This window comes from Neodiprion lecontei, chromosome 6 (genome assembly GCF_021901455.1).
Source record: "Neodiprion lecontei isolate iyNeoLeco1 chromosome 6, iyNeoLeco1.1, whole genome shotgun sequence".
In the NCBI taxonomy this organism is placed as follows: Eukaryota; Metazoa; Arthropoda; class Insecta; order Hymenoptera; family Diprionidae; genus Neodiprion; species Neodiprion lecontei.
Genome location: NC_060265.1, coordinates 30975188 through 30993197, shown reverse-complemented (window position 1 = coordinate 30993197; position 18010 = coordinate 30975188). Strand labels below are relative to the sequence as shown.

Sequence of the window (18010 nt, the reverse complement as noted above, 5' to 3'; positions counted from 1 at the left end):
ATACATTTTACAATGAAATTGTTTGTTTAATCTTATAATAAATATTCTGCAGTTAATTGTAATAAAATGGTGGTTTTGTCATTATTGTGCTGCTTTTTTTTATGCAAACACCTTGTGCTTTGCAAGAATACTGTACGCGATGGAGGGAAATGGAAGTCATTCTTGGATTCAGTACACTCGAAAACATAATATTTACCAAGAACATCCCATGCAGTTTAAAGAAAAAAAAAAAAAAACGCTTTTTTTCAGACCCGTGTGTTTTTGAAGTGTCGGAAAAAATTGAAAACCTACACCTCATACAATTGTACGTATATTACAGGTAATATAAATGATGATAACAAAATTTTGTCAAATTTCTAAGCGGCACATTCGAATTACGTACAATTCGTCCACATGAGTTTAAAATAAAGAGAGAAAACCATCAGAGCCGATGGATCGCACGCCGTGATCGATAATAACAGATTTCCGTTTCCCGTGGGCTTCATTCATATAATCATAGGTATATGTCAGCCCTGGGAGGGAAACGCGGCTATAGTCTGTGTCTGTAATTACATAGTTAACGCCAATTCATAGCAGAATCCGCACAGCCACGGTCATGCCGACGACTTCATTCAATGCACCCGAGGTATGTATACGAATGAATAGGCACGTTTTTATGAAGGTGTAACAACTTTGATCACAACTTACGTGTAACGTATGTGTATATGTACAACCACAACCTGCCGACCGTTCACGAAACAGGGTTAATTGCAAGGTGTGCGACACGACGATTCATTACAAATTCTCTTCGTTCGTTAAATACTACATAATACGTATACTCGAGTGATCGATGACGATGCTTTGGTACGGTAGATAAAATAAATTACATTTTTTTTTTCTTCGTGTAAAAGTTAATCGCTACAGATGATTTTTGAACTACCAATTGGGTATCGTGCATCGTATACGTCGCCAAGTACCAACTACGACACGTGTAACGAACGCTTCATGTTACACCTCGGCTCTCGTTATTTTTTTACCGCCGCCATCCCGTCGGAGCTACCGTATCACGTTCAAGGTTCATTTCGTAATTTGCACAATTTTAACCGGAACGACACGACGGCCGTGTTATTGTGTACAAGTAGGTACAATCGACACGCCGACCGGTTTATCGATAGGTTTGTCTATTTATTTATATTTTGGAATTTCCCAATTCCCGCCGATCGACGTCCGTATCAATAATGGTAAAAATTTGACATACTCTATGAGCAGTCGCGGTGTATCTGTGTTTCAGAGAGTAACAGAGATCTCAAAAATTTTTGTTCCAATTCTTTGATTAGATAAATGGCTCAAGTACCTGGTGGCGAACATGATAAATAGTATATTATACTCGATCAATCGGAAAAAAATAATCGATTATCTTTGGTAATTGTTAATACCTACTCGATAAGCTACAGTGTCAAATAATGCAACCTACTACCTCCGAGGAATCTTGCAGCTATAGGTACATAAATGAAACAAAGTAGGGTTCAAGGAGAATTAAAGGAGATTACTTGCGAGAGGGAGAAAGAGAGAATTCGTCGTCGCGTCGCGTCGGTGAAAATAGCTTGCGGTATCAATGCGTGCACAGGTTGCACAGACAGGTATGCGTGCATCGGAGGAGAAATGCGCTTCAAGAGCATCTCGCGCAATAACGGATCGTCGCGAAGGGCGAAGAACCGGACGGTCGGGAACTTCGGATGCTGCATGCAGCGGGAGCTGCATCATTTCTCGGAATTCTCAGTATACGGCACGATAGCGAGGCGAATTCGCACGTGGTTCGCGATTGTTGCACGAGTCCGTGCCGCGGTCCTCCGACGAGGTGCAAGGATCAGTTTTTTAAACATTATACCATCTATTTTGCTTTTTATTTTTCGCACGCGTCCGCGACCACGACGTTGTTGTACGCGTATGTGCGTACCTTCAAATCGTTGCTCCTCGAGTATTTATGTCTGGGATTGGATTGTTAATCGTATTATCGCAGTTAAACGCGGGCACTGCAGCTTCGGTAATTAAGCCGCAAGGCTGCGACACGTCTGCAACGCAATGCGGCGAGTCTAATTCAAAGCGAAGCGTCTCATTCGCACCCTCTTCTCAACTCCTTCTCGTTTTTTCGAGTCCTAAAAAAGTAAGCGGCGACTACCTTTTGGGGTTCGACGCAGTCTGGTCTATTCCGACACAAGCGTACGACCCAATCCTCCTAACGTGCGTTAAGCACCGACGTGGCTATTTTAGTCCAGACTACATTCCACGACTTCCGGTTGCCACTATGTCTGTACCCCGTAGGTACCATGCAGTGTGTATATATGTATAGATATATGCATGGATATTCCAGGTATACAGGCACGCACTAAGCACTGCACAGCGATATATATCACTTGAGTGAATCACCAAAAATTTCTCGTCGTCTAAATATATACCTCGTACTATACGTGCCGTCACAGGGCGGAGGCCGAAGCCCGAGTCTTCTTCCCTTCTGATCCCTCCGTTGCACTTTCTCTTTTTCCTTTCCTCTTATTTCTGTTTCTTTTTCGTCTACTCTCATCTCGTGTTTTTACCGCCCGAGTCATTTTTCCTCCTCTCTCTCTCCCTGCAGTTAAATTTATTCTTACACTGTGGGCGTATATTTTTAGACTACTAATTCATTCTTTTCATTCATTCGACTAGAGGACTTTTTGCAAATAATTTACGAGTCACAAAGATGAGAGGTAGAAGAATTGGAAAAAATTTACACATTACTTACACTCGGTTTTCCTTATATTTGCTTAAATAACTTTCGTATCCAGGAACGTTTTCCCTCCGACAGAGCTTTTATCAATTTTCAACGATATCCAATATATTGTCGCACGTGTTAAATTCGAGTCTTTCGTACAGTGAGAAAATTAAAATGAAAAATTGCATTCACCGCGCTACGCACCTTCACCTTCTTCGGGGGTCCTGGTCGTCTGGTTTAGAAAGGCAAAGTTGTACGCCGCCCACTTAAATGCCTACGGATACAACGTGCACGATACATACATGTATACATATACATGTATATCTGTAATACGCGGTGCACACTCGAGGCGGAAGAGAAGGTATAAAGAATTATACACGTTATAAATCCCTGCAGCATAGACGCCCAAAAAGCTCAAATTTCTCAACGTGAATATACCCATATTATCATACACGCATGCCTATACAACGCGTACGTAAAACGTGGATAGATATTTCATTTTATCATCATCGCCGGCCATCCCGCGCGTCTTCTGCGAGATAGAGCCGAGCTGGCTGCATATAAATTCCAGGATAAAAGAGACCTAGGTATGTACTAAAATACGAGCCTGCAGCTGCACGTAATTTCATTTCTCTTCACACGACGATTCTTCACTTCCAACTTTTTGTCTACGTGTATTATTTATACTTGTTTCAATTCTCTCTTATGCATTATTACATAGAAGCCGAGCTTTTTTATGATAAACATTTTATCCTATAACACGACGATCCCTCTCAACTTTTTTCGGTAATAATACACGCCACGACTCACGCGGCGTAAAATCGAGAGATAGACGCAGAGGTGTGCCGTTAAACTGTAGCATCTAACAACGACCGTAATAAACTGGACGGGGTAAGCGACGCAGAGTAAGGAAGAAAAAAATTTTACCGGACAAGTAAAAAAGAAAATGACAGAGACGGAAAAGATTGCTCAATGCCAACGGAGATGACAAGCCTGCAGCCTGCAGCCTGCAACCTCTCTCGTGTACCAAGTCGTATATATACGCTCGTATTGCACGCACACCTCTACACCTATATGCGTGTCTGTCGCCTCGAAGGCCGGGGTGGGAGATGAAACCGGTTGGACTCGCACTATAATCGCTTCTCTTATTCGTTCTTTCGTTCTTTCGCTCCTCCGTTCTTTCATTTGGGAACCTTCATTAATTCCCAACACGTGTTGTTGCAGATACAGCCACGTGGTAGTAAAACAAACCATGCACACTTATCATCATCATCGTTATTATTATTATTATTCGCGAACACGAAACGTTCGTTAGATACGTGTGTATTGGTCAAGTTTTCACTCCATGTTCACGTTGTCGAAACCCAATGTTCGTTCACCTTCTTTTCCTCGTTCCTCTCATTCGACGCTGAACAAGAGAATACAAGGCTGATTATAACACACCTATTACACTCCTACAGTGATTTCCTGCGGGGTATGTACAAAGTATATTACAATCGTCTACCCTCTTGACCGTAATTCCCCCTTTCCCTGGCTACGCATGTATAAACATAGTCGTAGACGTAGACATGGGAGGACGAAAGAGACTCCCGACGTCTTTCACCGGAAGTCAATGAAACGTGTATATCACGCGAGCATTTAGTCGGCATACAACCTTTGCATATACGTATATATATATATGCCTCTGCGCTGTCCCTGAAAACGAGTGATGTTCGTATTATTGCGCGAATGCGCGTTCAACAATCTTCCGTAGATGATATGAACTGAAGTAAAGAAAAAGTGCTCGCATTTTTACATCGAAAATCATTGAACTGATCATTACGACGAATAGGTGTGGGTAGAGGTATATTGAATTATAGCGTGACGATCGTGCGGGAAATAAAAACTATTTACAAATCCTGTAACGCTGCGGTGTATGATCTATAATGATTTCTTACTAATCAACTTCCGGCTGGAAATCTCGACGCGGTACGAATCTAGGCCTCTTTTCCTGCCTGCCTCCTAACACGATCATATATGTACAATAACACCTCCGGTCATCATCGTCTGCCTTGTGCGGCGCAGCGGATCGGTTAGTTTTCACTTCTTAATTGGCAGATCGTTCAGATTAAATAATATTCCACCCGGCAGCACGTCACACGCACGAACTTGATCGTACGATGATAATCATAAGAAAGAGAAATAGAAACTATGTAGAAAAGACGTGTAATCTTTGCGAATCTATGCCATATAACTGCACAGCGCACACACGTGTATCGTGATTTATGCGTGCGTGTGTGTGTGTGTGTGTGTAACGGACGCAAGATCCTACTCCGGTATTATTATGACAAGGTGGATCACGCGGTATATGGTGTATGGTATAACAACGAGGAAAAGTGAAGACAAAAGTATTATTCGCCACGATACGTGTACATACGACGTATAATCGTAATAATGGGTATATTTTTAATACGGCATCAGTTTCCCATCTTTCTTCTCCTCTTCTGTACTGCACTTTGCTTTCTGTAAATTTCATTCAAGCGTGGTAATCAGGCTTTAATTATTTTCTCTTTGACCTTATTCACGTACGTATGTATAAACCGCGGGTTGGTGCAATTCTTCACCGATGAAGCGAATAACCTTTTATTTCAACGAAAACAACAAACGCTCCGCGTCATGTGGCAATACGAGTGTACTGCGTATTTTCAAATACGAGTGTCTAGATAAAGGAATCGACTTCGATCTTTATCAAAAAATTTATACACGTCGAGTGGATCGATATCTGCCAACTTCGCGGGACGAAAAAACTGGCCCCAAATTATCGAGTGCATCTGGAAATTGAATTGTGTTGGGAAATTGCGCAAAAGGTTTCATTTTCAAAATCGAGAACATCGATAAGGATGCTGAAGTAAAATCAAATTGTCGATACGATTAATCCACGAATAGGCATCGATCATTCATTAGGATCAGAACGAAAATCGTTAATATGCGGCAATCGACCGCGTCTCTGTACTTGCATTAGTTCAAGTGGGATATCCTTAGAACAAACAGCAGTTTATTCGTATATATAGTTACACGGGTAGAAAGCACAACGAGAGATATCGAGATAATTGTCGATAATCGAAAATATATCATCGTTCACCTCGGTTGCGACATCGCTATTGAATCACAGTCGTTAATTGGTTTCAAAATGATCAAAATCCGTGCTCGAAATTGGACGGTAAATTCTCAAAGAATGTGAAAAACTCGTATGATGGTATGACCTTTTCTCAATTTTTACAACGAAATAATTTGTGATTCGTAATTCCCATGTTATGCATTGCTGCGCTGCATATAAAATATAATGCAGAGAGTGTAGTGCAGCAGCGATGATAAAAGCAATGCGCAGCGGCACGGAAGGAATTGCTTTCTAGTTCCCAGGACCTTTCAAGTGCCCTCCGAGGCCCGAACCAGCGGCTTAGTTGTTCACCTTATTCGCGCTAATGTCGTTCTTCGAATTTCAATTGCAATTAATAATTATGAACAAACGAGCGCCGAACAATTCCGACCGTTAATTAATTACCGCATGGTGATGAGGCAGGCTCACGCGATGCCGTGCGAATTTTACATTTCGGGCTTTGCGAGCTTCGATCGTAATACCAATGATTTGATGAATTCCGAAGACGTTTACTTAGGAAGAATTTATTCACTAGGACATGGTATTTTGTACGTACCGCATAGTGTACGTTTATTGAAATTTTATTATACCGATTTCGCGAGTCAGAGAAACCGAAGATCGAGGGACGTTTTACTTTTTTTTTTTTTAATTTTGTGCCAATTCTGTATATCTCAATGAATAACACGCTCTTATGCCAATAAATGTGTGTAAAAAAATGATCCTTGTAAAACGAGAGGAGATATCGTCGTTTAGACAAATTTTTATAGGTCAACTTTCGCTTACGCGATTCGAATTACGTATATGTACCTATTTTATTTAGCAAGCAAGGCAAAAGAACAAAACAACTCCGAATTCGATGTTTCCTTTCTTCTCCCGCAGCGTTTATTTGCCCGATATTTTCTCGGTTACGATTTTCCGACAATTCCAATCGACCACATGATCAGTTTAACGGCGAATCTGTGCGCTAGAATACCTCGCAGATAAGTTTCATCGAAAGTGCAACGCAATCGTCCCGCGATTGAGCAACCGCGCAGAGTGAGAGCCTCGCCTTGGCATTAGGAGAAAAGATTGCGGCATGTAATGCACGTTTGCGGGTTGCAATTACTCCGACCTCGCGTATATTATAACGCATCAAAATCAGCGGATCGAATTTTTCGTTGTATAAACACAAGCGGATGACGTACCTACGGGGTGGCCACAAATTCTTGACAATAAAATTTCACAACGTATCCAGGTTTTCCAACATTTGAAACTTAGTTTTCCCAGACATTTTCCCAGTTCTAGGAAGTCACTAAGACCTAAATGGTTCAGCTTATTAACTCTATATTCGCTTCAAATTCAAATCGAATTGAAGAAAAACATAATATACACAAAAAAGTCAGTTTAAACCAAATTCATTTGCTCGACGTAAAAAAGTAAACTTGTCATCTCAAAAAATCATTTCTAATCCCCATGATAGAAAACCGATATTTTCAGCTTTTTCCATCAGCAGATTAAAAATCGCCCGACAATTCCAGGTTTTTCTTGACCCCTTTTAAATATCCTGAGATTTCAGGTTTTTTCAGGTGTGTGGCCACCACCCTGTCCTCTTCTTGCACGATTCGGAAATTTTCACGAATTTCATCGATCGAATCGGCTAGTCGGTTACAACTGTTAATTACAACTGATCCTGATATTTTAGGTACAGCCGTGCGATACTCGAACGTGTCGTCGGTGAATAAATTCAAACCCCGATCCCCGCGGCCATGACAACGCGTTTACAGCTAGATTGCCAGAGATCCTCCTCCTCCTCCTCCTCCTCCTCGAGCCAGCAGGGAGGAGTCGTCTCTGTTCGCGAAAACCCCGTTATGTCCGCGAATACGTATCCATACTTACACGTGTATAATGTGTGTAAACGGCGAACCGATTCGCCCGATTAGTAATTATTATATTGTCATCTGCATCAGCCGCAGGTGTAGGCAAATCGACCTGTATGCATGCAGGCATTGTACCTCGGACCAAATTTTTTACACCTTTGCTTGTTACAGAGTTTGGTATTTTGACTCGTCGGGTGGCGTACAGACTATGCGAATACACATTGAACAGGTTTATCGAGCGAAATTAATTCGTATCAAGAATCCTATATGATGTACGCAATGCAAAAATAAGTGAGTGTGTATCTATATCTGTGCTTTCTAGTCGATATCACTGCCTGCGTTTTGGTTACAGGTGTTATAACAATATATCCGTGATTTCACTGCACTTCCGGTATATCGTGACTACACATCAAAATATAAGAGGAATCGTACTGCGCATGGAATTTCTCAGCAGCGATAATGATATTATACCTAAATATGTACAACAGCCGCGTTAGTCATCACAGCCGACTGGAAAATGACCCCTTATATCTCGTTTCTGAAAGATAAAAGTTTGGCATTTCGGAAATGTAGAAAGTAATCCGCAACATCCTGTCGTAAAAATCCCCAACCACTCAAAACGGTCTGTATATAGAATTCACGATCCCAATCTCTGTAACAACCTCTGCCGATCGCTTTGACAATTTGTCTTTTCAATACCCTGATGTTTTTTTCTCCCTAAGTAAATTTGATGTTCGCAAAAATATCAACCATACCTACATTTCGCCCGCAGCATTTCCATTTCCATATTTCCTTCGCAAGGAAGGAAGGAAGGAAGGAAGGAAGGAAGGAAGGAAGGCCAGTTACTTTAGACACAACAAAAGCCCCTGGCATTTCACAGGTATGAGGGTACCCGCTTATAATAACACTTAGGGGATATACACGCATTCCACTCTTCGTCCGAAGGTTAACCGACTGAGACGAGTTCGGCAGTTTAGATTATACTGCGGATTGCAATCACGTTATGTATCTACGTTATGTCCTGTTATTCCGTACGAACCGCAGAGCATTAAACAAATCCAAAACCTTGGCGGTGGCCGGGCAGTTTGAGACAACAGTAGTCCACTGGACCATTTTTTCCGCTTTATTCACCCAAGGGACTGTTTTAGAGACTAAGGGTCCTTTTTCAGTTTCTTACGTTACAGTTCGACCAAAGTCGATTTGGCCGTTGTGATTCTTCTTTTTTGGAAGAAAATACACCGCGTAAAAGAGATACGACAGCATAATAGAAGGCTGAAGTTAGTAACGTTACCGTAACGAAACATCATGGTATTGTTGTACAATTCTAAATCGACCTTCAAGGTGTTTACTTTTCAAAATATACACATATTTTCTCTATTTACTAGCTGAACTTAAGACAATTCTGAGATTGCGAAGTAACGATTTTCCTAAACATGCATCGTTAAAGTGACGTTACTAAGATCAATCTCACAACGTAATACGCTTTAAAATTATGTAAACGTCAAGTTCATATGCATATGACGCAAGCGATAATCCTGAGGCTTCGCAGGTAGACGGAAGTCAATCGTTTTACCGCGTATGTCGGGCGTTGAACGAGAGGCGATAAAATATGCAAACGAGTGTTGCGTTGACCGCGTGAGAAAGAAAAGTGGTGCCTGCATGTGGAATTCAAGAAGTGGGTGGGTGTTCGCATTTACTTACAATCCAGTCGGCGTTGCTGGATTCGAAATTAAACCGTGACGAGTTGGGAACCAAGGTAAAGATTGGAACGAAAATAAGGAGAAGTCGAGTGCGGATGGATCACGCAACATTGTTCCGCGTAATTGGGGTAAACGTCACGGCACGCGGTGGTGACCGCAAGATAAGGAGAAGCCAGCTCTCTCGCTCTCTTTGCAAGAGGCGAAACTCGACGTGTTTGGTACAAGATAAACATTAATTCGATTTGGTAATGATTTTACTGCGAATCCGTTGTATAGGTGTGAAATTGTTATCGCGGCAGTTCTCCTCCTCCTGGTTGCGAGAATGTAGGTGTGAGTATGCGAAATCGACAATAGTCGTCGTAACTTTCGAGTAAACAAAGACACGATCGTACCCAGTATCATAATCCATCCGTATCTAATTAGGTCCAAAAAATACGATGCGTATTATCCGATTGTTTGCCGGGTCTTCGTGATCGCGAATCCTTATCGCGAACGGATCTTAATATGCAATCGAAGTAAATGGGATTCCGGTTCGTGTACTGCAATTAGTGACGAAACGACAACAAGGACAAGACAGTGAGTAACTTTAAGATCGTGGGAGCGAAGGGCGGAGTGTAAACAAGAGGAGCAGGCTTACCTTGAACACTGTGTGGTCGGATGTGATCAGCACCGATCCGACGACGAGGCAAGCGGTCAGGCGGAACGATCACCGTATCCTTGAAATCACAGTAGCGGTGCACAGAAATCAATCACAGCGCGGACGAAGAGGAAACGCGGTACGTAAGTAACGGCAAAAGTAAGTATCTAGGCAGGTGTGAAAACAAACAGCCGAGCGAGGAAATCGCGGGGAATCGGATGTTCGGACCGACGCGACGATGCTGATTCTGGGCGATGATGATCGCCGGCGTCAAACGTCAAAACGGTGTCACAAAGCAGCGACCGCCGAGCGGAAGAGCATCGAGAAAGGGGACGAACGGCGTCGGCTGCGATACTTCTCGCTCGGTACGCGGTGGCCGACTGACTGAAATCAACGACACGCCACGGAATCCCGTCCGCCTCGGGCTCTCGAGTGCCGATCGTGCGATCGCTAGGTTGCGCGCCTGTGCCTGTCGTCGCAACGGTCGAAAACCAACTCAACGCTGCCTCTCGATATCGGTATTGGTCGTTTTTCTAATCGGCTACCCAGTCATTCAGGCAACCCGCGTTACACCACCGCGTTGCCTGTGTAGGCGGTTCAGGCGCACGGGAATTTCGTTCCGAGCTCTTTATCTCTTTTATATGTATAATGCGAGCATGTTTTACGCGGTTTTTCACGTGTGTTCACGTGTGTTTTCGGTACACAAAGTATTCGTTTCCATGACGATAGAGTGAGTCTGCGAACGCGTATGCGCAGAGTACTGAAAAGACTACTTTAATTCCTAGGAGGTAAGTGGTCTTTTCTGTACCGCGTGCATGCGTCGTCGCGAACAAATTTGACTTAGGCGATCCTAATCTCAATTTCGTATTTCGTGAAAAAACGCGTAACATACTCGCGTTACATAAAAAATCGTGTGCAACAAAGAGGCAACGGTCTTTTCGACCGCGTATTTCCAATATTCGCCTTCGACTCACATTCGACTCATGTTGCAAACTTACGTTTGACCCGAAAAGTGACGGTTTGCCTCCTTGTCGGACAATATACTATTTTCTCTGGACGTCGACGGGAACATTTAAAGTAGTTTACGCCTGGGAAAATTTTCGAAAGCGGTGCTCGCGAGTAGGTGGGCCTGGGATCGTAAGGAACAGTGTCAACCGTCCGGTAGCTTCTACCTATGTCGACGAGAGCCGTTTAACACGGAATCTCATCAGACACACGAAAACCATCAGGGTAACCGTCTTTAACAGTCTTCGGAAGAAAGAAATCAAAAAGGTTAGATTCTCTTGCTTGGTAAAGCGTGTTTGATAATTTCATAATAATCCGATCGTTATCTTAATCACCGTGAAGATATTTGATTTTTACGACCGTAGTTACAAAATTTTTACTGGAATCTTAATATCTCAACGATTTCATTCAATTGAATGATAACTTACAATTTGCTCTATTCGTAATTTCCTTGCTGTAGAAAAACTCACTGAATCAACTGCCTGATAAGAAACCATACCGATATTCTCCAAAGCTTCAATTTTCTTTTTCCTCCTGCGTTATACGAATACGCAAAAATTTTCACCGAAGGAGTTAAGTCAGGTTCATTCACACCTGTCTACGAAAAGTAAAAGGTCATGAGTCTCGGAGCGAATTCGAGTCGATGTATTTTGATTTCATGGAAAAAACAGAAAACCGGTGTAATAGAAACTGTACAAACTATACCGTACACGTGCATATATTATGACGTGATATTTTGAATGCTCGTTGCAAACAATCAGTGCATTCGAACAAGATTGTTTCTTTTTTTTAATCTCATTTTGTTTTCTAGTTTAAGTTATTTGCAATCTACAGGGCTCCGTAGATTCTAGAAGTAATTTTCTTTTTTTTTTTTTGTACTTGTAACTTCTGGCATTTTGATTACATTTGAGCAGTAACCGAGGATTAGTAACGCTGAAGATTACGAGGTGTGTTTATCGATCACGCCATGTGCCCAACAAAACTTCGCGATATCTTTTGTGAGATTCTTTCGCCGGCTTTGATCACGTGTCACCAAATTATCGTGCACCGGGTAAGCACTTCGTTCAACTTCTACGGGTTGGTGAGGTGCAGTGAGAATCCGCTTAACAACATGTGTACGTGTAATAAAAAAAAGGTACACAATTGACAACTGATGTCCAACTTCGTCTCGCACATCATATACAAATATCTTTCTTTCGTTATACCTAGATAGTACCATACATTGCCAATGTTTTACAAACAATATTATCAAGAATACCCTTTCTTCTCATCTCTACCCTCGTTTCCAATTGAAAATAAAAGTTATAGGTTCGTGTAATGAATGATAAAAAAAAAAACATACATGAACAGTACTGGCGCATACATGCCAGATCTGTGTTTCATACTAAGAGGCCTGCGCAACCCTCGGATCATGAGTAACGTTAGTACATGCGATCTTTATAGCCGCAATTGGATGTCAATATACGCATGAGTAATACTCGTTTGAATTCAGGCTGTTTAGGAAAGAAAATTAACCGTCATCGTCGTCTTTCAATTGCAAGTAAGTCGACAGTGAGGGTTTGAAGTGCCTTGATTTCGGACATTAATCCCTTCTTCAGGTCACAACGGCCAGAGATTTGAAGAGAAGATTGATTCTCGCCGATAGCAGCATGTGCTCGCAGTCCTTCTTCGCTGGATTCAAAGCCTCCCCTTGGTCTCCAGGGACATTTACTTTCCCGTAGGAATTCCTCGCCTGTATCAATTCCGTGAGCACGTTCTCGAAAATTTCCTGAAGAAACGAGAGTCGAAAGGGAACGAAAATAAGTGTTTGAAATACCCATTCGTCGGTAGATTGGGATAATCCAGATCAGATAACGACTCTAACAGTCACGGGAATCGTGAGAAACTAACGATTTGAAAGATGAATGTAGAAGATTTCAACGAAAAACAGACTGAACGATGGGTGTTTGAATGAGTTCTGCTGGAAAGAAGATACCACTGGTTGACTAAAAATTTTCCATATCTCAGAAGTTAAAACAAATAGCAAAAGGAACGTGAGTTTGGGGCAAAATGAGGAGGCAAACCTCGATTCCCGAGTAGTTGGACACACCGACGCAGCTGCAGACGCTACGCTTTCTGTGGGTGTAGTAGTCCAGCTTCCGTTTGTTGAGGGCGAAGCAGAAAACTACCTCGTGAAATTTGCAAGCGGTAATAAGTTTTCCCACGAGTTGGAGGAGGCCACCTGCGCGAAGAAGATGTGCGTTGGAATAATGAAAATTGCGCCAAAGATGCAGAAGTAACTCTGCAGAAATAGGAGTTTCTCACCCACCTGGGTAGCCATGGATGCCCTCCAGGTCCGGAGCGATGACGACGAATCTAATCTTTTTTAACTCGACGTACTTGATGACCTGCTTGAACCCGGCGTAAAACCTCCGCTTCGAACGACCCTTGACCTCATCCCTCTCGTACATTCGTCGCTGGAGACGGTAAACCTCGGCCAGAAAAAGTTCCATCGACGCGTTCAGCCCCGGTGTTAAATTATTCGTGCAGTATCTGAGGGGAGAAATATGCGAGGGTTAACTTTCGCTTATGTTTTGTCAAACAGAAGCGTGTTTTTCTTTCGGTGAAAATTTCGCGAAGGAAATTCGCTTTGATGCGATGAAAGTGCGGACACAAAGCCGTGTCAGCTACACGGGATGATCGATTCTATGCGAGTGTACAATTGGTTGCTGTGGGACTGACTCGGGTAAACAGAGAATACGGCCGACAAATGACAAAAAGAAATAGCAAACAATAATCCAGTTCGACAAATAAGTCCAATGTGCCATATTGACCGTGTTATAGGTATGCGACGGATAATATCTTCCCTCTCTTCGTGCTTTTATCTGTGGTCGTGAAATTTCGCTCTGCGAATTGTGATGAACGTATTGGGGAGATTTATTGTTATTATTATATCCGATACCCTTTGCAAAAAGTGGCGAAAATTGTTGCCCATTTTGGATTACACGTGGACGTGCGGGGTGATTAATTGCGAGGAGGCCCTTAGAGACAGCAGAGATGAAAAAGGACCGTGGGTGTTATCGTAACAGATGAATTTACTCGCTCGATCGACAAAGGTTGGAAGCAAATCGGGCGTGCAGGCGATGATGTGACACGTGTCGGGACGAATAAGATGAGGGAACGGACGTCGGAATACCATAAACTCGCTCGGCCATTCGTTCCCCGTTGTAAAATCATAATTACGAGGCAATTAAGCGGCGCGGCGATAATTACGAAGTACGTACATTGGTATGTAGCGGCATTCCAAGGGTCCGCTTGGCTCGTTTTTCAACGTATAATGTACTATATACGTATGTCGTCAGTTTTATTACATCGGCATGACGATATCGATTAATTCATTCGAGGTCTCATGATTCCGACGAAGCCTGCTGTCTCAATTGACTGACGCAAGTTTGATTGACATACAATTTGCGATAAAATCAGCTATCGTCACCAGCTTTATGTGTACATTAATTTTGGCTCGATTACCGTACGCGATGACTCGCCTAGGGTTGTGTGTTGTTGACGACAGTTATCTTGCCGATCGAATGTGTAAAAGGTGCGACACATACAACGCATCCGGAATTTTATACGGAATGCTAGCTCGAAAATAAGACTATGTGACGAGACACATATACGATTGTTGATATTAGAATATAAATTTCTAGCGTAATTTGTTCACCATAAATATGACTTTTACTCATACAGCGACTTGCGAATTACTAGTTAAACAAGCCTCAGACGTTGCGACGGACTTGGATCTATTGGGTCAATCGAGGCGTGTAAACATAAATAACAAACGACCAAACAACGATTCATCATTCTCAGATTGAATTTATTCATTTTTATTATACGCAATGTCACTGTGTCGTTTCCCGATTCACGCGTCGGCGTAGCTTTTCACGGACTTTCATCACTTTCAAAAAATACACGATCAAAGAAATTGACAACGAGTCGATAATTACCCGTCACTTTTTTGACGCACGTCCGTCCACCGTCAACGTAACTTCGCAGATCTTAAATAAACAAGATCATGCAATCGTACTTACTCGCGAAAGTTTCTCGAATGCTTCGGTTCTGCAGGGAGATCTTTCGGTGTCGCAGATAGATTTTTCTCTAGACTCGGAGGCGACATTTTCGACTCCACAAACACCTCGACCATCTCTCCAGTCTCGTCGCATATTTTCAAACAGGATGTCTTGGTCAGGACGTTGATGTCTATGGGCTCGTCCCGGTCCTCAGGGCTAACTTCCGTCAAAGGTTCAGCGTCGTCCTCCCTCTGGAGCGCCAAGTTCTCCAGCGTCCCGGAGACGTCGCCCTTGCTGGATTCCGGCTGGTCGTCTAATTGTAAAGATCGCGGCTCCCTGCGCTCGTAAAGGAACAGCCTCATGCCCGGCGTCGAAGACGATTCCGCGTTGATCTTCAACCGGTTGAAGTCAATCTCGCTGACGTCCTTCGCCATCGCCCCCATCTTCTCGGCATCGAAGCCCTTTCGCCGTTCGAGGTTCGCCTGCCGCTTCAGTTCCCGCTCCCTTAAAATCACCCTCTTCAGGTTCGATAGCCTCGCTACCCTTGGCGTTTCTCGCTGCTTTCCTCTCTTGCACGACACCACCTGATCCGAATCCAACGGGTTCCGGATCGCCAGGCTCAGGTTCAGCTTAAGCCGCTGCAACTTCGCCGGCGTCATTCTGCTCGTCTGCGACTCGGACAGACTCCTTTGCCTCTGGAAATTCATTAGGATCGTGTTTTATTCGTCATCTTGTAGGTAGGTAGGTATATATAAGATATAAAAGTCGGTTGTCTGAAGGTTCAGCTACCTCAAAAACGTTTGAATAGATCCTATAGATCTTTCACTCGTTAAACAATCGGAACTGTGTGATCCGGGTGATTTTGGCCAGCAGCGATCACGCTTTTATGGAAAACGGGTACCGATTATCTCCCACCGACCGTTCCGCTCGCTCTAAATCAGCTATACATATATACTGTTTTTCGATACCTGCGACTCGCGCGACGACCACTCCTTATCGACACTTACGTGAACGTGACGTCGTCTGTAACTCTAGAATTATGCGGATGAGCGTGTTGTACACACAGGCAGGTACAACAAGGCGTATTGATACGCACTTATCGGCCAACGAAAACAAACTGATTTATCAAAGGTTACGGGAATGCTGCCGCGTGCGGTTTATAAACTATAAACATTTCTCAAGATTTTAAAGCAGATCTTGAACAGGGCGCCTAGCGTCAACGACATATCAAATTCCCTAACGTTTACCGGTTTTCCGGACGAAAATATACATTCTTCTAGGACTTGTGTCAACCTAACTCTACTAACGAATTTACTACCCTAGTACAAGTTAGTTAAAAATTAGAAATCAGACGCCTCCGCGGTAAGTTATGATAGTCCAATTTTTCTTTCAGTTCAATTTTACTTAAATTTCATGATCAAATAATGTAACAATGAGCACTCCAATTTTAAGAAACTAACGGAAGATTAGAATTAGCCATTCTTTCAAAATGCGGAGATAGAAACGTCAATCTGATACCATTGACTGATTTTAATACTCTTGTTATTTCTAATAAATTTCAAACAGTGCTTACCATCGAAATTTATCAATTCATCAATTTCCCACAAGCCCCCAAAATTGTCCTCGTTGAGAATAATTTTCTACATCATCTCAAAGAATCGTACATCAGCGAAGAAAATAATACGAACATTCCAGGTGACATACCCGATTTCCCTGACAGCTAGAAACCCTGTTCGAAAGTCAACAGAACAGAGCAAAAAAAAAGAAAACGAGATCATTCATCTCGCTCACCTCGACGGACTTCTTTAGGTCGATGCAGATGATACTCCTGGGCCTCTTCGACGACTTCCTGCCGTTCCTCTCCTCGTCGTGGATGTCGAGGTCGCGGAGGCGGTGTCCGAGTTCGGCAGTCGCGTCGTCCCCCGAGGCCTGGCTCTCGGTCAGCTTCCGCTTCTGGATCCTCTGTCCGAGCCTGGGAAAGCCCTCGTCGTCGAGGACGTTCGTCCTGTCGACGATCCTCGCCTGTTCCCGGAGGTAGATGCGGCTGCATCTAGTTCTGCTGGCAATGGTCGGGAACTCGAGCCAGGCCGGATCGCCCCTGATGTCCGGCTGCTCCGACGACGACGACACCGAGCATCGCCACCAATTCTCCGTCGTCGACGTCGTCGACATCCCCGACTTCGCTCCGCCTCTCCTGGCTAAGATGTCAGATTATCGTCTTCTTACGGACGAGGCAGCGCCGCCGCCGAACGACTCCACCGCCTCGACGATGCGATGATCCTCCCTCACGCTCCTGTCGAGCTGCTTGCCGACCGTGGAAGTTACTTTACACACCCGGAAATTAACCACGCGCCCATCGCTCTGTCTACGCATAACTGCTGGATGTGTATTTACTGTTTCACGCCATGGCGATGACTTTTCGGCGAGATGGTTCTTAAACAACCCGACAGATGGCGCCACGCTATGGATTCTTTCAGGGACGTCGCTGCGGAGCGTTTAAAGACCTGAAAATACCTGACAATTCTTAAATCTGACAACGAGACGTGACATGAAATTTTACTAATTAACCAGAAAATTGTATTGATAGGTTAATTAGTAATTAAGATTGCATTTTTTTTTTAAATTTTAAGTCTCTTGTATAGATAGATCGATTCAAAGAAAATGTAATTTTTTGCCTCCTATATGTACGGAACATATTGTTATATTTATTGCGCGTATTTTCAACGTTATGTGAAAGTCGAAAAATCGAGATGTTGATGCCAAGTTGCTTGCTATAATCTAAATATTTGGAAAATCACATTTAAAAAATTCTTATTCTGTTCACGAATAAACCTTAAGGGTCATGATTTCCTAGTCGCCGAAAAAAGTAGACACCTCGATCTACGGCTGTTGGCTCGGCTCA

General features: G+C 43.2%; 2 protein-coding genes across 3 annotated transcripts in view; both read right to left on the bottom strand.

Moving 5' to 3' along the window:
• Positions 1 to 10541, bottom strand: part of LOC107226749 — a 38727-nt gene extending 28186 nt beyond the window's left edge. For both annotated transcript variants that reach the window (XM_015667657.2, XM_015667658.2), the window contains exon 1: positions 10058 to 10541. The gene's annotated coding sequence lies outside the window, so the exon portion shown is untranslated. The remainder of the gene's footprint in view (positions 1 to 10057) is intronic.
• Positions 10542 to 11871: 1330 nt separating this feature from the next.
• LOC107226761 (selenocysteine insertion sequence-binding protein 2) lies at positions 11872 to 17530 on the bottom strand. Its single transcript, XM_015667673.2, has 5 exons — positions 16900 to 17530; positions 15130 to 15803; positions 13371 to 13594; positions 13126 to 13283; positions 11872 to 12830 (listed from the first exon to the last, which is right to left on the bottom strand). Exons 1-5 carry the CDS (start codon positions 17278 to 17280, stop codon positions 12657 to 12659), a joined length of 1611 nt encoding a protein of 536 aa, XP_015523159.1. The 5' UTR covers positions 17281 to 17530; the 3' UTR covers positions 11872 to 12656.
• Positions 17531 to 18010: the final 480 nt, after the last annotated feature.

Excerpts from the sequence above, each read along its gene's own strand:
- LOC107226761 (XM_015667673.2), bottom strand. The coding sequence starts at position 17,280 with ATGTCGACGACGTCGACGACGGAGAATTGGTGGCGATGCTCGGTGTCG. Across the intron at positions 15,804-16,899 it reads ACCTAAAGAAGTCCGTCGAG|AGGCAAAGGAGTCTGTCCGA; the intron begins GTGAGCGAGATG and ends ATGAATTTCCAG. Across the intron at positions 12,831-13,125 it reads CCAACTACTCGGGAATCGAG|GAAATTTTCGAGAACGTGCT; the intron begins GTTTGCCTCCTC and ends TCGTTTCTTCAG.